This window comes from Esox lucius, chromosome 7 (genome assembly GCF_011004845.1).
Source record: "Esox lucius isolate fEsoLuc1 chromosome 7, fEsoLuc1.pri, whole genome shotgun sequence".
NCBI lineage: Eukaryota > Metazoa > Chordata > Actinopteri > Esociformes > Esocidae > Esox > Esox lucius.
This window is the reverse complement of record NC_047575.1, coordinates 29,370,606-29,392,691: the sequence shown is the minus strand read 5'-3', so window position 1 is coordinate 29,392,691 and position 22,086 is coordinate 29,370,606. Positions and strand designations below refer to the sequence as shown.

The 22,086-nt window shown below is 40.8% G+C and overlaps 1 protein-coding gene across 1 annotated transcript; it reads right to left on the bottom strand.

Moving 5' to 3' along the window:
* Positions 1–446: 446 nt before the first annotated feature.
* Positions 447–7,452, bottom strand: LOC105010745. The gene is made up of 5 exons (XM_013134577.4): positions 7,304–7,452; positions 5,009–5,323; positions 4,596–4,883; positions 4,019–4,117; positions 447–1,600 (listed from the first exon to the last, which is right to left on the bottom strand). Exons 1-5 carry the CDS (start codon positions 7,362–7,364, stop codon positions 1,461–1,463), a joined length of 903 nt encoding a protein of 300 aa, XP_012990031.3. The 5' UTR covers positions 7,365–7,452; the 3' UTR covers positions 447–1,460.
* Positions 7,453–22,086: the final 14,634 nt, after the last annotated feature.

The window sequence follows — 22,086 nt, the reverse complement described above, 5'->3', positions numbered from 1 at the left end:
CAGGCCTGATCCTACACATGCTTGGTCCTACACATGCTTGGTCCTACACAGGCTTGGTCCTACACATGCTTGGTCCTACACAGGCTTGGTCCTACACAGGCCTGGTCCTACTTTAAAAGTATATAGTAGCCTACACTGCCAGAAAAGTACATAGGTTGCTTGTACAGCTAGGGTCCTAAAGTGGCACAGACCCAATTCACTCCATATAGGATGGACACATTTAATAAAGCAGAAAAAGTAAAAAGCATTACATTCACAGGCTATAGTAACCCAGTAAGATCCAATCGTGACAATTCAATAACACAGATACACAACTTCCCATTGCAAAGACATTATAGTAAATTCAACAAATAAAGTATGCAGTAATATACGGTGTTAATGAATCACTGTCACCCAAAGTTCTGCATGCCATATTAATCATACCAAGAATGACAATGACAATGAAATCATGGAAAATATATTTACTATGGATGCATACAACTTAAATTACATATTACAAACATTAACCAAGCCTTTTTCTGGACATGAACAGAGAGAGGGAGGTTAATATTATGACCAACTGGCCATGCCCCATATCTCTAGGAATGAAATAGAAACAAGAGAAGGATATTCCAAATAAATAATTGACCAATTCACAGACCAGTCCAGAAGTAAGATATCCAGATATAACAACTATATAGTATTATGTGTTAAATTTGAAACTACTACAGACATGCAGACATGTATGAGAAAGATATTCAATCCCAAGAAACAAGTAAGGGTTTAAACGGTTTGTCTTCTGCCACTTGGGATGTGGAGGCGAAAGAGTTAATACAAAGCTAGGGCCTACAGTATGGAATCCCAATTAAAGACATGGTGTCATATCTTGGAATAATTGTATGTAAGAATACATTATTTAAACTTCAACCCCATTATTAAGAAGAAATACTCTAAGCCAATTAATTGGTATTGAAATTCCACTCATTAATTAATTGTAAACCCCTAAGCAGGGAGATATTTAGCGCTGGGACACCAGGTGGGTACAATTAATGATGTGGTAGATCAGAAGTCCTTTATTAAGGGGTTGCAATGGACAATTGGAGTGGAACGTCCATCGAGGGACAGATTTTAATACTGTCACTCTAAACAATACTGTTAAAATATATTGGATTCTGAACACAGTACAGAAACAGGATTTTTCAAATGAATTATATGTTTGACCGTGGTTTAGAAGCTCTGTAATAATTATTTACTGACACATGTAAAATCCCTGTAAAATGTTTCCAATTTTCATAAACAAGACACTTCAGCTCGGATATTAGCATTTAAACTTAATTACCCTCTCACAGATTCCTTTTATGGAAACACGAAGATATACCATACAAAAATATAAATACAAATATATACCATATAAAATATATACTTTTTTCATATCTGCATTGAAAAAAGTAAATTATTAATAAACTATTAAAGTTGGTCAGTCAGTTCTCATAAATGCATTGGTCCGTCATAGAACCAGATGGCTTCTGTTCACCACGTATTCTTGTGCTGAAACTGAAGTTTTCGTACACCTTGTTATTGTATGAGACAGAATCCCCTTGGTCCTTCTTCCTCTGGCAACCTGCATTGAGAAAAGGCCAAATTGTCAATACAATTTTGGGTTGAATTAAGGTGAACAGTTGCATTCTTCAAAGTGACATATATGCTCAATATTCAATTGATGAGACGAGATTTAGAATGGCAACAAATTTCTGTATCAGGTTCACAAGAAAAATTATAAATCAGGTAAATGCCAACCCAAACATAACATCTGGAGATTTTCAGACCTCTCTTGGTGCATCTCAAGTAACTATGCATGCTTCATCAGTAACTAAAACACTGAATTGAAAAGGCATTCATGGGAGAGTTACTAGGAAGAAGCTTATGTTCTAAAAAAAAAACGGAGCATCTTCACTTTGCCAGAGCCCACCTAGAAAAACCTAAAGGTTTCTGGAAATCCATTCTCTGGACAGATGAGTCCTAAATGTACTTTTATGGTCACAATCAAAACCGCTCACAGATTGATAAGTGGGAGACGTTTTAGTTGTTGTTAAATAAACAATAAATAAATTAAAAAAAAAAAAAAAAAAAAAAAATATATATATATATATATATATATATGTGCCCTTGATTTAGAATGTCTTCATCACAAAATAGGATTTTATGAGTTTATTTTAATAATTTATAAAAACATAATGAACATCCCTGTAGGATTCACATATTTTCTAGCAGTACTATATATAAGGCACATATGATGACCATCATAAATTAGACAGTTGTGACGGTGAGGTGACTGACAGCTCCATCATCTCCTGTTTTTCCCGGTTTCCTGTGGTTTATGAACTCACCCCGGACTCCATTTGTCTTGTCTCCAGCTGTGACTCACACCAGGTCCCAATTAAGTAATCAGTTTGTGTTTAAATGTTGCTCCTCTGCTCCCCTCATTTGTTGGTCATTGGTCGATGTCGCCGTTTGCGCGCAAGTACGTGAGTGGTTCGTTTTCGTTCTTGTTCTTGTTCGCGTTCGCACCCTTTTGTTTTCGTTTCGTATGTTGAAGTGCTCGGTGTTATTTTCAATTACATTTACAACGTCGACTGCCACTCTGCCTGCGCCTGGTTCCTTCCACTACACCAACCATGACAAAAGTATTTTGCCTCCACACATCGTGAGAAGCATGCCATGGCAGGTAAAGTGTATTCCAGGATCACATTCTATATATGGCAGAAGTTGGTTGAATCTTGTGGCCACCAACTGTCCAAAACAAAAAATAGACTCCTTGCTAAAAAGCTATCTGAACATCTTTCTAGACAAAAGCCTTTACTCTAATCAGGTTGTGAGGTCACAGGCAAAAGCTGACAACATGATTGAATTAAATCCAATTAAAGTCACAGGGAATAACTGACAATGTGATCTTATAGCCTAGAATCCCTGCTTTTATAATGTTGTCACATGACAATCGGTGTGAAAAAAAACTGGGAGAATATCATTACCACAGAGGAAGCTCTGTACATTAGTAGCGATGACGCACTGGCTCGTAGGATGGAGACTTACATTTGCTCATGGTTAGACATGAGAAAGAGGGCGTTAGAATGAAACCAGAGAAATGCAGAGCTCTATCTGGTATATTTACAACAGTAAAACAAGTACTATCTGGTAATGAATTTGAATAGGGTCAAGAGAAGACAATGTGCAATTTGTGTTAAAAGAAACCAAGTCAAAAGAAACCACAAAAGAATTATTATAGATAAGAATCTCTACTCAACCTATAAAGTGAATAGAGTTGAGAGAAAAGTATGATAATTCAGATATTTAAACCAACCAGCCATGAATAGCAGTGAATAAATCATAATGTCAGAAAAGTAGATTTATTCAATTATTTTAACCAAACATCTATGAGAAGTGGTGTGGGGTTTACTAAAAGTATAAATCCTAAAAGGTATTTTAGGTAGTAAGGATTGTAAACAATTGAAAACTTCTGTGTGGTAGAAGACACTTATAGAACATGAAATTAAAATGCCATGCAATAACACATAATGTGTCAGATGTCAACATAAGATAGCAGGCAGAGGTGTTAAAACCAGGGGTGGTTGGAATATAATTATTTTCCCTTTGGCTGAGTTTTGCTCTATTTAAACACCTTTGAAATGTAAGTTGATGCTGTGACAAATAGCAATGTAAAATGTATTTCTTTGGTTTCCTGGCACTGTAAGCAATCTATACAGTATCGACATGGTATGACATCTACCAATGATTTCCTTAAGTGTCTTTAGTTATAAGCTTTTTTTTTTTTACTTACCCATGATAAATACAGCTCTGGAAAAAATTAAGTGACCACTGGGCCACTGGCTAAATTTTACTCTCAAGGCCAGATTGACTTGAGAGCTGCCTAAAAGATTCAAACATGACTACAGAACTTAATCTGAGTAGATATGTGTGAACAAAACAGCCATATTGTGAATGTATTGTCCAAAGAAAAATCACCCTAAAATATAAGACTTACATTTATAAATAGTTAGGGTTACTGCTATGACGGCTGCAACCCCAATGAGTGAGCTCACACAGATGATGACCAAAGGAGTGGGGTTCCAACGGCAGGTTTCTGTAACAACAGTAAATCAGATTCACTATATACAGTGTTATCAATCACACTGAGGTTAAAATGCATGAGGCAAAATTATAGTCTAATCTAGCCAACCCCTTTGAAAATGTTTATCACAGTATTTTATGACTTGTATACATTTAGAATCCCAATTAACAGCAGCTGAAGTAATTATTCTCTTCCTCAAGCCCACATGTAAAAAAAACATAATACAAATGCCACAAACATTACCATATAGTGTCTGTTTCCTCAAAATAGAGGTTGATAAATAACAGAATAGCCACTAAGACATCCTCTAGTCACACTAACTCAGCGGTTTTATTGTTAGAGAGATTGCCCTCTGATTAGTACTGCCTGGTGAAAGACTGGAGTTCTGACCAGAGGGGGTACATGTATATCAAGGGTGACTCATGCTACTAAAACAAGAGATCCAAAAGACTGTGCAAGGGTACTATACTTCTGTCTGAATGTCACTGACCTATTTCACTGCAGTCTATTCTGATTTCCTCGCTCAGGTTGGTGTCATTGACTAAGCGGTTGACAATGCAGGTGAATATGTCGCCCTCTCTCCAGTCGGATTGACACAGTGGCAGAGAGCTGTTCATATAGAAGAGGCTTTTTGTGGTCAACAGTGTCTCTGGTAATCCCTGACGTGTTCGGTTCCATGTAAATTTGACCTCCCCAGGGTCAAGGTACTCTGTACTACAAAGCAGTTCAACGCAGGTAGTATTTCTCTTCTGCTTCTTTAGGACTATATTTGGAGGGCCTGCAGAAGAGAATCATACTGAAACATAATTGGAAATACTGAAATACTAGATTATATTCAATTTACTGTATGTGTTGACTCCCACATACAAGTATAGATGTGTAATTGAATATAATTTAAATTACCAGTAACTTGAAGATCAACTGTGTAATTTAACTCGATGGTGGGTGGTGGGATTATTCTTGTTGTGAAACAAATGTAAAGACCAGAATCGCTACTCCCTGGGTTTTCAACATACAGTCTGGGAGGTTGTCCCCTGATGTTGAATTCTGGTTTACATTTTTGGTTTTCAGTGTAGTTTTTATTAATTGTATATTCGCAAGAAATTCCAGGAACTCCAAACTGTGTCCATTTAAAAAGGACCACCTCATCAGGTTGAATGTTTGTGGGACAGGGGAGATAGACAGGATGACCTTTTGTTGCTCTAATAGTTGTTGCACCTGTGAAGCAAAAAATGTAATTAAAATGTAGGTCAATAAGTTTTGTAGTGGACGCCATATCAACTATTAATACGGGACCAGAATGTTCAGTATGCCATAAGGTATGAGAAATTATATATGATATGATTTATGATATTAATATAATACTTACACTAAAAAATACAATTAATAAAGCAAATTATGTGTAAATAACAAAAATAAGCAGGAGCTTCCAGACAGGTATACAATTAACATCAATTTTCTTTATATAACACATTCAGTATAAACATGCTTGGCAGGCCAATTTGACCATTATTTGGTCAGGTTTGTTATTTTAACATTTTTGTAACATTTATCCAGGTAGGTTAATTGAAAAGAAAAGCCTCCAGTTATTTGAAGGATGTTCTTGGATTTGTTTTTCTAAGTCTGTAAGTAATTCAATAAAAGTTCTATTGAATCTGATCATTGATGCCCTCTTCACCCTGATACTACAAAGTTTCCTCACAAAGAAATTTCTCTGACATAAATGGCATCCACATTGGATGGAAAACTAAGCTTAGCATCAGCCATGGTATTTTTATTGATCAATGATAGAATCATGTGCAGTCGATCTCAGTGACTTCAAAAGAGTGGTGATTGTACGGAATTGTGTTACAGTCCAATATTTGTTGAATACCAAGGCACATGGAAGCCCTTTTGGAGGCTCGTGGTACTTTACTACCCTTATAGTAAACATTTTGGTGTTTTCCTTTTAATATTTAGAGGGGCTGGACAAAATAACAGACACCAATATACAGCTCCAGAAAAAAGTAAGAATTTTGAGCTCCGTCAAAAAGGAAGGTTTTGAGTGAGGTACAGTAGGGTTAAAATTAAGAGTACTGCAAATTTAATGCTTCTGTTCCTCACTCAAAACTTTCCTTTTCAACTTTTTTGTAAAGGAAAGACAAAGTGCAGTGGTCTTTTAATTTTTTCCGGAGCTGTATATTATTTGTTAATATCAAGTTAATGTTCTTGGGCTTTTTCCAAATGTAAACCCATCAGGATGTGGGAAATAGGATAAAGACCATTATTATGATTGCATTTTTCCTGGTTTGTCCTGGTTTGGGGCTCCTTTTACCAATTTTTGTGTCTTTGTGCATTGGCTTTGGATCTCAGAAGTTACCGAATGGCAGCCCAGCCATGAATTTCAATTTTGTGAAGAACACAAGTTTCTGTTGACTGGTTCATAGAGGTGCTGATTCAAATCTTTGGTCATTTTTGGGGCTGGGCATTGATAACATTTCCTGTTTAGGGTCAGTCTATCACTGTTGGTCAGCTTTGACTTGTGACTAATGTTCTTCTTTGGCAGTGCGTTATGTCCATATTCAGGACATGCAGAACATTTTAAACCTGTTCCCCTTGACATTGAATAATTGTACTGTATTTTCTGGAGTGTGGTCTGCTACTGGTTTTTTGGTAGATTTTGTTTTGTTGTCATTTTGTATATGTTGGATCTGTGGCTAGTTCCAATTAAAACAAACAATTAGAAGAATTTGTAATGGAGCAAGCAGAAAGATATGTATGTTATTAATGTCTGGTTCTGAGCCTTTGCTGTTCCCATTCACTCCACCAGCAACAGAACTGACAGTACGATATGATCAGTATTTGAACCTTTATCACAATTTTAGTTTTTTTTTTTTTTTTTTTTTTGTTCTACCCAATAACTAATGCCGATCAAGAAATATATGAATTTGATTCATAAAATGTGTGTACTGTACATTGAATATGAGCAGTTTGCTCTTTAAGTCAACAAAGATCCAGACTAAAGCTAAAGGTCCTTCCAAAGTCACAGATGAAAGTGGATTGGACACTAAGTTAATAGTCCATTTTTAGAGTAGGTACACAGCATTTTTATCAAGTAGGAAGTGGATAAAAGCTGATTTTCCAGATTTTTTTTAAACCTAAGAGCACAACCCAAATAGTTTTCTAATAGATAACCAACAATAAGACAAAATTACTTACCAATAAATGTGGTACAGAGGGTTTGTATGGTTAGAAGACTGTTGAGAAGTGGCGACAGCATAACGAAGTGTTTTACGCAGAAGCCACAGATTGCACATAGCTAAAAAGTTTGTATGCTGTTGTCTGTCGGTCTGTATGACACATTAGATGCGCACACACACTCAAACTGTCTTCCTGTCTGACTGAGGTAATCAACCATCACAGAACTAAGCACGTTTCCAAAACCACAACTCTTTCCCTTACACAATGAATAGACAATACTATGCTTGTTATTTTACATGAATATACCGAAACTAGTGAAAATAAAACAAGATGCTCAGAGAAACAACTCACAGCAAGAGATGGAGCTTTCTGTTATAGTAAATTACTCCCTTGTTAAATAGCATAGTGGTTAGAGTAGCAGACCTGTAATCTATAGGTCTTGTTTGAATCTCCTCATAGTCAAAACTAATTTGTTCTGAATTGACAAAAACTTTGCTGGCTATAACCTTCAATATCTACGTTTATAGTAAGCCTAAAATAAAAATGTTTACGGTTATATTGTTTCTGGTGGATTTTCGAAGAAAGCATCCATGCATGCTTTTTGGGTCAGGATTGACAAAAGCTGGCCATGACATTCAGTATAAACAAATGCATGAGGCTCCATATGAAATTAATGAAGGTCAAAGGGGAATGAATGCAGGTCTGAAATTCAGTCCCTCTTCAAGTAAGGAACTAATTTGCCTCAAGAACCCATAAAGTAATTTTGAATTCTAAACACTAAGGTCATCTTCTACTAGATCTCTGCACGATCTTCATGCCACTCGATACAAATCATCTTGGGACCAGTATCTAAAGATTTGGTATAAGGATTGTTGATATCTACAACAGAAGGGCTGATATGAGCCAATAAAAATTCCTCCAGATTTTACCAATAGTAGAACCTCGAATTCAGGTGGAACAGTGTGGTTTTCGTCCAGGCCGTGGAACACTGGACCAGCTCTATACCCTCTACAGGGTGATGGAGGGTTCATGGGAGTTTGCCCAACCAATCCACATGTGTTTTGTGGATTTGGAAAAGGCATTCGACTGTGTCCCTCGTGGCATCCTGTGGAGGGTGCTTCGGGAATATGGGGTCCTGGGTCCTTTGCTAAGGGCTGTCAGGTCCCTGTACGACCGAAGCAGAAGCTTGGTCCGCATTGCCGGCAGTAAGTCAGACTTGTTCCCTGTGCATGTTGGACTCCGGCAGGGCTGCCCTTTGTCGCCGGTTCTGTTCGTAATTTTTATGGACAGAATTTCTAGGCGCAGCCAGGGGCCGGAGGGTGTCAGGTTTGGGGACAACACGATTTCGTCTCTGCTCTTTGCGGATGATGTTGTCGTGTTGACCCCTTCAAGCCAGGACCTTCAGCATGCACTTGGACGGTTTGCAGCCGAGTGTGAAGCGGTGGGGATGAAAATCAGTACCTCCAAATCCGAGGCCATGGTCCTCAGTCGGAAAAGGGTGGCTTGCCCACTTCAGGTTGGTGGAGAGTGCCTGCCTCAAGTGGAGGAGTTTAAGTATCTAGGGGTCTTGTTCACGAGTGAGGGAAGGATGGAACGGGAGATTGACAAATGGATAGGTGCAGCTTCTGCAGTAATGCGGTCGATGTATCGGTCTGTCGTGGTGAAGAAAGAGCTGAGCCGCAAGGCGAAGCTCTCGATTTACCGGTCAATCTACGTTCCTACTCTCACCTATGGTCACCTATGGTCCCCGGGAGGAGCTCAGAGTAGAGCCGCTGCTCCTCCACATCGAGAGGGGTCAGCTGAGGTGGTTTGGGCATCTGTTTCGGATGCCTCCGGAACGCCTTCCTGGGAAGGTGTTCCGGGCCCGTCCCATCGGGAGGAGAACCCGGGGAAGACCTAGGACACGCTGGAGGGTCTATGTCTCCCGGCTGGCCTGGGAACGCCTCGGTGTCCCCCCGGAAGAGCTGGAGGAAGTGTCTGGGGAGAGGGAAGTCTGGGCATCCCTGCTTAGACTACTGCCCCCGCGACCCGGCCCCGGATAAGCGGAAGATGATGATGATGATGATGACTGTGAGGAATGCATAAATGTTAATGGGGAATGAATGGTGGGCAATGGGGAATTAATTGGTGTCTATGGGGAACACATGGATCACCAAATTAATAGAAGTCGAGGGTGATTCAATGGGAGTTTAAGGGGACTCATATTGACTTAGATGTTAATGGGGAATGAATGGGGGACAATGGGTTAATAATGGGAGTCTGGGGAATGAATGGGGGACAATGGGTTATTAATGGGAGTCTGAGGAATTAATGGTGGTCATTGGGGAATGAATGGAGGTCAATGGTGATTCAGTGGGAGTCAATGAGGAATGCATGAGAGTCAGTGGGGAAAGAACGGCAATTAATGGGGAATGAGTGACAATGAATTGCGCTCCATTCATTCCCCATTGACCACCATTGAATTACCCTTGACTTCCAGGAGACTGTGGACTGGTGGAAAGAGCACTTCTCGCCCTTGATGTATACAAAGATATATATTTTTTTTTTATCCCCTGCTGATTTTGTACGTTTGCTTACTGACAAAGAAATGATCAGTCTATAATTTTAATGGTTTATTTTAACAGTGAGAGACAGAATAACAACAAAATTCCAGAAAAATGCATGTCAAATTTTATATATTGATTTGATTACCATGGTCACCTCAATCTGTATGAAGTTAATCTCAAAAATACAATTCACTTTGGAGAAGGAAACCATGACAAACCCCCGGATTACGATCATATTTTTCAGGCAAGGCCCTTCCTGACCATTATCTCACCTGGAATGCTGTTACCAATCTGGCGATCTGTCCCTCCATGGCGCATTCTCTAGTCCTAGGCTTTCTTGGGGTCGGCTTTTCAAACCGTCTCTACCCCCCTCATCCTTATGTTCCCTTGTCTCTTCCTCGCCCCTTGTGCTGCCCCTAAAAGGGAGGGAACAGAGCAATCAGACGATGATGTTGACCTCTCTTAGACTTGGTCACTGAACCCTTACAAAATACTAGTTAGAACTCAGTATTTCATATAAATAGCAGTACATTCAGTTCACAGACATTTCTAACAAGTTGTAGTTCCATGAAGAGGTCAAAACAGAAAGGAACATGTGAATTTGTTAGATTCCTTACAGTATCTTTTGTAGCTGGAGCACTTCACAAATTTTCTTGACAACTAACTCTGCTCACAGGAATTCCATATTAAGGACACAGGTGGGCAAGTAGGTAGATAGCCCATTTAATGTATGAACCTGATTTATCAGTTGATAATCTCTGCTCCCGTAGGAACAGGATGCTCAGTAGCTAGGAAATTGAAGCCTATGGAGCACAAACTGAGCTCCTGGTTTTAGGGGTTCAATGAACCATTGGCTTTCATGCGGTTTTCTGTTCCTAAAATTTCAATATGTTACAAAATGAGTGATATTGATGACTTTAAACGTTGGTCGAATAGAGGTCTTATTTGATTGAAAAATAATATACATTTTGGCAGAGATATTAAAATGTTCACTAGAGCAACAAACTGTTCTGACTTGTTATTAATCCTCCATCATTGTTCCAATCCCTAAAAATGTAAACGACAACAAAACTGTTTTACTTCATAATGAAAGCCTTTGAGGACCTTGTATTGTCATATCTTAACACCACCATTAATGCCTCATTCAATAACCTGCATTTCGCCTGCCCAACCAACAGTTCTTTGGATAAAGTTGTCAACATTGGCCTTCTCTACATCTTCCAACATCAATACAAACAAAGTCATATGCAAGGAAAACTTTGGCTCAGTGTTTATATTACTTGGAAATTACTTTAGTCAGTTGAAATTACTTGGAACTTAACATAGAAAAAAATGTGGTGGTTTGAATTCAGGAAACTCTCTTCACTGCCCCACCTTGACATTGAAAGCTGAGCTGTTATTTTGGCTGAATCATACAACTTCCTGGGGACCATTATATCGCACAACCAGAGGGATCACAATACATTCTGGGCTTAGCCCACCCTCGCGAACCGCCCGGGACAGAAAGTAAAGGGCTTTGAATGTACGTGCAGATAATTTTGATGTACACCCTTGCGGCCTACACGTGTACTCATGATGCGCGATCGGAATTATAGATGAATAAATCAGGGGCTATAATTTATTTTTGTCAATTTGAGATCCAAAGCTATTTATAAAAGATGCAGGGCTATAGCCCCGGACGCCCAGGCCTAACGACGCCACTGCCCACAACCTTTCTATTTTTTAGGGATAGTCTTTCAAAAACTGGATGTGTCTTTTTTTATCTTTTGGAAAGGTAGTTTGGATTTAAATACAAGTTCTGTATTATAGAGGCGAGTGAGTGAGAGGTTCATAGCTTTGATATTTAATCAATGTTTTACATACTTGGATTTTACATTTAAATGTCTAAAAAAGAAAAGTCATAAAGTCAGTGATCAGGACGCTCCAGGTCTAACTCTTTTACTATTTTAGACACTTTTGTACGTTTTAAACACTTTTTGGAATCCTTTAACATTTCAAGGAGTCATTATTACAGTAACTTCTCTATTCATCCTTTCCTCAGTCCAGACCAGTCTCCCAGACCCTGTTGCTGAGAAGCATCCCCATAACATGATGCTCCCACCACCACACTTCATTATAAGGATGACATTAGCCAGGTAATGAGCAGTACCTTGTTCTTGCCATACATAGCATTTAGCATTCAGGCCTCATAGTTTGATTTGGTCTCATCAGACTTGGGAATCCTTCAGCAGAGTCCTTTGGGCTGCATGTCATATGCCTTCTACTCAGGATCTTCCATCTTGCCACTCTACTATGTGTCTGTCTTTCAGACTTCAAATGACGACCGACGAAACCTCACTGTTACCGTGTCCATGCCAGACTGTGTCTCAAGCATGATAGACCCGTTGAGTTCTCGTTTTGCTTTCTGTCTTCAGTCTCCTTGAGTTTGGTTTAAAAATGCCACTGGGCTTTGCTGTTCACTCCCACATTGTGTCTTTTGCTGTTCTCCGCTACACCATGTAATTGATGGCCTAAACCATAAATTCTAACATGTGAGGGCTATAAAAATTGGAATACGGAATACCCCAAAGAAATATCTCAGATTTATGGCAGAGATGAAAAAGTTCAAGTAATTACATATTCAACACAAAATTAGGAATAGGGCATGAAATTGCTGTATAGCTGCTGTGTAGGTTAGCTACATTATTTACTGGATGGCAGGCACCATGGTGGCTAGCAAACTCTAGTTCAGCTAGCTTATATCAATAGGCCAATCTTGATGTTTTGTACTCTAGCAAGTGTTAAACCTTGTTTTACATGTTCAGGCTATCCCAACTGAAAATGCTTATGAGTATTGACTATGACTGTATTAATTAGCCACATTTCCATAATTAGTGTTATTTTATAACAGCATCTCTTGAACTATTCGAACCAAAATTTGCTGTCGATAACTATAACCATTAGCTTAATTTGCTTCATAAACACTAAACATTATCCCTTAAATCATCAAAGCTAGGATGACCAACCTACATTTTTTTACATGGCAATGCTATCCTAACCCAAAGTTATAAACATTTTTGGCAAGCACACTAAATTCTTCTTCAGTCAGTATATTTTCTTGCCCCATTACTACCCACGCAGGCTGACTAAACTTCTTTTGAATTATTGTTGTAACGGCATTGCTTGACGATTGCTTAAAATAACACCACACAGGAAGAATACAAGGAAGTGTATTCAAAATACAAACTACAAAAAAAAAGAAATAGAGCAGCCACACCATGTATAAAAATAACTACTGTACTTTTGTATTTAAAAAATACAAAAAATACTTTTACAAGGGAGCATGAAATCACTTTGTAAATCTTCCATCTATCAGCCTATTTGATCTACCCCTTCACCGGTACACTGACTCAGTTGATTAAGTAGACAATGTTTGATAGCAATAGCTTTTCTCTGCCTAATGGGTCATGTGATAAATCTGACACATGCAACCAGTTAACAGATCAAATATTCATACATTCCTGTGATCACCCAGATGAAGGTCAGTTTTAAAGTAACCAACAGTTCAGTATTTTACAAAAATGTTGCTAATGACTCTGATGGCACCTTTATTCATATCAACTAGTTTATAAGTAATTAATCATTTGATAGTTATTCATAAATATAATAATAATGCAGTGGTATGCAAAAGCATGATCCTACTAAACTGCTACTTAAATTAGGGTACAGTCTCTGTCCCTATCTTGTCTTCATGCACAACCGATGAAAACTTACAAGGCTGAAAGTATCAAGCTAACGTTAACTGTGAGAGCTGCAACTCGGGTAAAATAGTTAGCTAGAATGTTACGTAAATTGGTAAACGATTTAGCCTAGGCTACTCAAACGAAGATGAACTGTTAAAGATTGTAGCAATTTATGCAAAAAATAGATGGAAAGATGGCAACCTACACGTTTCTCAACTTGACTTTCTTTTTCTTATACGGATACATTTTATATTCTGATCTCAACAAGTCTGGGCAAATTACTGTAGGCACCTTTCAGAGGTAGCATTTTTATGATGTCATCATGTAGACTTCTCACAAAGTATTTTAAGGGGGGAAACGAACAGTTATGGTGCATGAGCAACTGCTCCCTGAAGAGTATGCTGAGTTCTGGATTAACGACAAGGATAGGTACGCTATGATCAAGCAACTGGAAAACATGAGCAAGGACACTACGAACCCAACCGCAAGTTTATCTCCCTGGTGATAGCTAGCTTTAAAATGCATCTGTTTAGCGGTCCACCCATGCCTATGAAAGATGTATGTGATTGTTTAGTACAACAACTGTTTCCTCTACTGAACGCATGATGTATATCTGTATTATAAATGAAATAAAGATTTAGAGACAATGACATGCATCATATTATTATTGCTGGTGTGTCATATAACTTGGAAGCATTTGCACTTTGCTCCCAGAGGACTTGAGTACAGATGTAATGTGTTGTAATCGTTAGAAAAATATAAAGTGACATTCATACACGGGTTGAATGGTTGTCAGAACTGCACAACCCCCAACTGTGGAATGGTATCTTGGCCAAATGTAAGCTAATCGAGCTCAAACACTGCGAAACAAATGTTGTAAGACACAGTCCAAATAGGCAAAAATTATTTATTGAATTGGACACACAATTTATACAGCGCACAGGTCTGTAAAATCTGTACACTGGTAACTGTGCCTTGTGAATGTATAGGTATGCAGCAGACTGCTTTACCATGCTCTGGTATGTGAAGCGAGAACATCACCCACGTCAGCCACAGCTGCGTATTGTATCACCACAGTGTGATCTGGTCCAGAATGTAATTCTTCCTTGTCTTGAGCTCCAGCTGTCCTTTACGGTGTCGTGGGCCACCAGGTCCACCTCGGTGTAGAAGCCCCACGTGTTGCCATTGTGGTACGTGTAGGATCCGGGTTCACAGAAAATATCGGGCCTGGACACATCTGCAACCCTGAGGCAAATTGGAGTCAGGCGCAGAGCCTTGAGCTGTGTGAGAACGAGCCGAGATACCGACCCCACATCACACTTTGTCTTCTTTCCGTTGAACTCTTCCTTGCGCTGCCTATAACGGTGGACATACAATTCCTGTCCCACAGGCGTCTGCAGGCTTCTGGAGTCAGAGCTTTACACCTCACCAGTTGAAACAGAGCGTCCTTGAACGTCAAGAACTTGGACCCGGGAGAGTTCAGGTTTCTTATGTACCCAGGCACCCACATGAGCCAACTCTCCGGGTTTGCGTTCAGGTCCTTGATAAGCATGGATCTGTTCGCGAGGGTTATGTTGTGGCAGGCTGAGCGTTTCCTGTTGCGCATAGCGCGCCGCGTGAACATCTGAACTCTATCAAGGGCTCTTGGAGCTTTATTGTATTTAATGTTTTAGGATTGTCAGGAAGCTGTGATAGTAACAGAAATGAGAACTGTTAAGTTACTCCCATAGCTGCAACGTGAGTAAATAAGGAAGGACAATAGCAGAAATGGGGAACAAGGACCCGGGGTCCTATACAAGAGAAAACAAACCTGGGATTCCTCAAGTCTGATAACCACGAGCATGGATCTGTTTAACAACAGAATGTCAACAGAATGTCATGAGGTACAGAATGTCAACATTCTGTACCTCATCAACAACAGGCACAGTACGAGGACCGCGGGCTGGCAGGACGCAAACACCACCCCTGTGGCTTCATCCCAGGGCAGACCCAACTACGAGTATGCTTACATTCACTTGGGCATAGCCCTAATCATGCTTGGATGTCTGGCAATGGTTGTGAGCATAGTGCTCAGCTACTTTGCCGCTAAGAGCAGGACCGGGAGGACTGGGGTCCACCAAGAGCACCAGGACCATACTGGTGTGCCTCATCGTGATGAACATCGAGCAGTTCATGGCCGTGATCGTGGGCTGCATGGAGCTGCTGTACCGACCTCTGATCAGTGACGCTCAGAGGTTAAGACGTGCTGCGGACAAACTGCTTGTTATGCGAGAGGTCTGGGACAAGTGTGCGGAGCAGCTGCCGTACCTCTACAACCCGGGCCCTCATGTGACAGTGGACGAGCAACTGGTTCTGTTCAGAGGTGGTGCATGCATACATGGATAGTGGCACATCTGTACGAAAACCTGGGGGCCCACTCCGCCCCCCCATTACTTTTTTCAGAGACTGATGATACTGATAGCTAGCAATGCTTCCGATGATGATCGTCTCTCATGTCCCCAGGTCATTGCCCTTTCTGCCAGTACATGCCCAGCAAGCCGGCGAAATACGGGATCAAGTCGTGGGTGGCCGGCAACGTGAAATCCAGCTACGTGTGGAAGATGCAAGTGTACTCCAGGAATCCGACCGTCGGGGGTCTTGAGAAGAACCAGGGCATGCGGGTAGTGCTTGATGTGACAGAGGGGCTCAGAAGAACCAGGGCTTGTGGGTAGTGCTTGATGTGACAGAGGGGCTCAGAAGGACCAGGGCATGCGGGTAGTGCTTGATGTGACAGAGGGGCTCCGAAGAACCAGGGCATGCGGGTAGTGCTTGATGTGACAGAGGGGCTCAGAAGAACCAGGGCATGCGGGTAGTGCTTGATGTGACAGAGGGGCTCAGAAGAACCTGGGCATGCGGGTAGTGCTTGATGTGACAGAGGGGCTCAGAAGAACCTGGGCATGCGGATAGTGCTTGATGTGACAGAGGGGCTCCGAAGAACCAGGGCATGCGGGTTGTGCTTTATGTGACAGAGGGGCTCAGAAGAACCAGGGCATGCGGGTAGTGCTTAATGTGACAGAGGGGCTCAGTGGGCACAATATCACGTTCAACAATTTCTTCACCTCCCACAAACTCGGACGGCAGCTCCCGACCAGGGAGATCACGATGGTGGGCACGGTTTGCAGGAACAAGCCCGAGGTCCCGGCCGCGCTGCTCGTGACGAAGGGCAGAGAGGTTTTCTTGTCCAGGTTTGCCTTCACGCAGAGCAAGACTCTAGTGTCCTACCTGCCAAAAAAAACGTGGTACTGCTGAGCAAGCTGCACACAGAGGCGGACGTCAGCGAGCGCCAGGACCGGAAACCCGCCATCATCGTGGACTTCAACTGCAACAAAGGAGGTGTGGACAACCTAGACAAGGTGGTCAGAACGTACAGCTGCAGAAGGATGACGGCCCGCTGGGGCCTGGTGGTCTTCCACAACATCGACGTCTCCTTGTACAACGCCTTCGTGATATGGAGAGCTCAACCCTGGCTGGATGGCCCGTAAGCAGAAACGAGGAGGGTGTTCCTTGAGCAGCTGGGAAAGGCGCTCGTGATGCTCATCGAAAAAAGGGAGCATCTCCTGCGCGCACACACGTCCACGGCGCTTGTGGAAGCGGTGCAGGGCACGAGAGCCCGTGATCGACCCGAGGTTCCCAACACCCCTGTCCCGGCCTCTGCCCCTGTCCCGGCCCCTGCCAGTAAGAGGAAGAGGTGTCAGAGCTGCCCACCCGAGAAGGACTGTAAAACACACACCGTGTGCAGCAGGTGTAAAAAATACATCTGCAGAGGCTGCGCACATGCATACCGTCCCACCTGTGCCGATTGGAGGTTTACAGAAGAAGGGACGATCTGACCCTCAGGACACAGAGTGTGTGCACATTGCGACAAGGGTTAAACTGCTGAATACAAAACACTAAAGTACACCAGTCAGCCATACCAATATGACCACTGAGAGGTGACGTGAACAACACTGACATTCTTGTTATCATGGCACCTGTAAGTGGGTGGGATATATTTGGCAGCAAGTGAACATTCTGTCCTCAAAGTTTGTGTTAGAAGCAGGAAGCATCTGTGGGATGTGCTGGACAAACCGGTCCGATCCATGGAGGCCCCACCTTGCAACTTACTGGACCTAACAGAGCTGTTGCTAAGGTCTTTGTGCTAGATACCACAGCACACCTTAAGAGGTCTAGTGGAGTCCATGCCTCGACGTGTCATGGCTGTTTTGGCAGTAAAAGGGCGACCTACACAATATTAGGCAGGTGGACATAATGTTATGGCTGATTTGGTGTATTTTGATACAAAATATGAAGTCATTTTCATCAACCCTATTAAATACAAATTACAAAATCCTATTTTGTCTTTGAAATATGTATTTAAATGAATGTGTCAAGAATACTGCCAATCCCTGATGATAAGAAAACAGTTAATAAATATGTAATGGTGTACATGGAACGCATTTGTTTGAATGATTGCCCCCATCAATGTTGATTTCAACTTTTTCTTACTACTTTGGGAGCTGTTCAGTAAGTTGTTGCCTGGTGGATTACAGAGAAGAAACAAAGAAAAATCAGGCAAGCATACTTGGCAAGGCCGCAAGTAGAAATTATTGCGGTGAACAAGGGAGGGTTTTGAAGATCAGCTATTTATTGGCCAATGACAGCATTAGAAGTGGCAAATACTCCGTTCCTGTGTTAATACTAAACCTAGTGTATCAAAAATATTAATTTAACACATTAAATTACAAATCTGTTTCTGTAGTTGGCTAGCTAATGGCTATACAATTATCTAGAATGGCCAAACAATGACCATCAACTAGCTATTTCCATAATGTTTTGGTTTCCCATCCATGGTGGGAAAAATATGTATACTACTTGTTTATCAATCAACATAATATTTTTGTTGTAGGTTTTTCATAGTTCAAAGTTTTCTCAAGCACATTAGTTGGAAGAGAGCAATATGTTCCGTTGCCCTCACTTTAACTTGCTCTTCCTAAGTTAGAAAGCAACATTTCGGTAGCAGTTCGTCCCAGAGGTGGGGGACTCGAGTCACATGACTTGACTCGAGTCTGACTCGAGTCACAATTTTCAGGACTTGTGACTTGCTTGATTAAAGTATGAAAATGACTTGACTTGACTTTGACTTGAGAACAAGTTGCTTGAGACTTGACTTGACTACTTATAATAAACAAACAGCAATAAAATAATTCTATATGTTGTGACATCAGCACTACTAATCAGCGTATGTGCCTTTAACGCTGCACAATTCAAACCGCGCCAAACATGGCAGACAGTAACGTTAGTCGAGCTCCACAAATAGTACCATTTGGATACAAGGACTTTAAACTGGACCGTGTGAATAAAAAAAGATTTGCCAGATGCAAAATATGCAACAACGTCAAATTTCATTCGTCATTTTAAGAACCACAAGGAAAGGTAAGAAAGTAATCTCTTTATATTCAGTTTCACTAAGATCTATAACGATTAAGTTACTAATGTAATGAATTAATCTTTTGTTTGTCAGAATTTGGCCTTGGTTGCATTTTATGTTTGTTTTTTTTCTTGTTAGAAATGTGACCATTATCATTACTGAATACGTCTGGTAAATAGATGTAAGGGAATTTGACTATAACAGTGGCATAGCCTGAATTTTAATGTTGATGGGCATCTTAAAATGAGCGGGCATGTATATTATTACACGTAGGCTATAATGTCTGTATTAAATGTGCGCATTTTCAAGTGTTTGTGGACTGCGTGTGGAAACTAAAAAGCATTGTGCTTACACCATAACAGTTAACTGTACTGCATGAAAGGCTAACATGGAGGCGCCGATGTGATTACTAGCACCTAAACATTTCGAAGTTTTTTTTTTTTTACTCATACAGACAAGAATAATTACAGCGTAATTACATATTAGGCAGTTTTTCAATCACAATAATTAGTTTATAAGGTTGTTATTATTAGTCCTTATTACAGGGATTGGCTGAATTCCAGTGCAGAATTCGTGTTATTTCTTGATAACAGACCGTTGCCATGAAAAACAGCGCGTTGCTATGGACGCAGCAGGATTCTAATATTTTGTGCTAATTATTGATTTATTTGGTAGGTAGCCATGTAAAAAGCGGGATAAGGTATAGCGAGGTGGTTGTTATAGCGAATACAACCCATAGACTGTATATAAAATGGACGACGCCCTTTCGCTCTTTTCCATTGGTGAAAAATGAAGCCGCCAGTGTCCCGATACGACGCTGACATCTTGGACTTGCGTCTGCGCAGATAGCGATCTTGGGACCAGTTCTGCGCAGTAGTTATGCGCAGTAGCGAGCAGGAAGTAAAGCCGTAAAGCCGCGAAATCAACGGCCCCTCCCCTGTGCCCCGCCCTCACTCTCCCTCGCAGAATGCGCATACCGTAATCAATCGCAAGTCCAAGTACAGTACAACCTTTGCTTGTTAAACCTAGACGATATGTTATAGCCTAACTTACATCATGTTTAACCTTAATTTAGAATAGGCCTAATACAAAAATAATTGGTAACTTCTAGCTAACGATCACCTGCTAGCTATTAACGAGGCTTGTTGTCTTTTAGCTAACGTTAGCTAGCCCATTACATTTATTTACTAATTAAATAGCTTATAAATTTAACTTACCGAAAAAAATTCAAAGATCGATTGGAAATGCCAGATCGGTTAGCACAATGTACTGCAGAACAACCCATTATGTCCGTGTGAAATTATATAAATTATAGAAATTTAGAGATTAAATGTAAAGCTCCAATCTCCTCAGTCCTCCGAAGGAGGATGGCGCTTCAGTGGCTCCTTGGCTCAGATAGCTGTCAATCAAAGCTGTGAATCACGACATCACACCACCGTTTTTAGAGCATTAAATAACTAACTAAAAACCAGCTTATTTTAAAAGCAAACTCTTGAATTTACATTAGCGTGATACAAACTACAGTAAATGACAGAAACCAGCTTCGGAAAAAAGATAATTGAAGGGTAATTTAATTGTTTAGTTGGTCTCGCGTCCCATTGAATAACATGGGGAGGGCGGGGTTTATGACCTATACTGGGACCACTCACCAGGGGGCGATCGAGACGTTTTGGCTTCACTTTTCAGGGCTTGTGCGGCACGCTTGATACAACCCCTTCAGGCTGATTCAAGATCCCTCCGCTTCGTCCCCCCAAAAAATTGTACCACGGAAGAGAAAAATATTTGATTTTGAAATCGAGGTTCGCACCGAGCGCACGTCAGAAACAGAGGACAGTGTGTGTGTGTGTGTGTGTGTGTGTGTTCATCTTTTTAGTAATGTGACTTGACTTGACCTGAAACTTATAAGGACTCGACTTGACTTGCTTAGGGTGAACCCTTGACTTGCTTGATTTATCTGGACTGTGACTTGAGACTTGACTCGAGACTCGATGGTTAAGACTTGAGACTTGCTTGGACTTGACCATGTGTGACTTGTCCCCATCTCTGCTTTAGTGCCAATTGGGCATCGTTTAAATGCCACGGCCTACCTGAGCATTGTTTCTGACCATGTCCATCCTTTTATGACCACCATGTACCCATCCTCTGATGGCTACTTCCAGCAGGATAATGCACCATGTCACAAAGCTTGAATCATTTCAAATTGGTTTCTTGAACATGACAATGAGTTCACTGTACTGAAATGGCCCCCACAGTCACCAGATCTCAACCCAATAGAGCATCTTTGGGATGTGGTGGAACGGGATTTTCGTGCCCTGGATGTGCATCCCACAAATCTCCATCAACTGCAAGATGCTATCCTATCAATATGGGCCAACATTTCTAAAGAATGCTTTCAGCACCTTGTTGAATCAATGCCATGTAGAAATTGAGGCAGTTCTGAAGGCGAAAGGGGGTAAAACACAGTATTAGTATGGTGTTCCTAATAATCCTTTAGGTGAGTGTATATGTACAAGGTATGACATCTAGAAATTATTTTATTTAGTTTTATCTCTTCCAGATGCTTATGTTTTACTTACATGCTATACTGTGTCATAGGGTGAGCTTTGCAATATCTGGTATTTTAGGTTCCTTCGGATGACTTGTAACATGATTTAAAACATATGTATGAATGCTCAAATTTTAGCATTCAGACCCAGTGCCAGGGAAACTAAACCAAAGCATGAATTGCTGTCATAGCTATGGATGGCTTAAAGGTTAAGTATCCATTAACGCAGAACTAAACTCTTGCTTAAGGTCTGACTTCATGCATGTTAAGAGGAGCGAATGAGGATCTAAATTAGGATCCACCCTAACTCAGTGTAAGTTACCGTGAAGTCTATTGGCCACCCTCCCCTTCCTAAATTCTAAAGATGCTAACCCTTGTGATATTCTTATGTCCAAATTACAGAAACTAATTCTGCTTGTTATCTCATACGTCAGTTGAATCATGGCTATTGTGATGGTAATTTCATCGATAGGAGCTCTTAATGGAAGTAAGTACAGAAACAAAATGTTCTTTGCACGATTAAGTTTATTTGCAAATAGAGA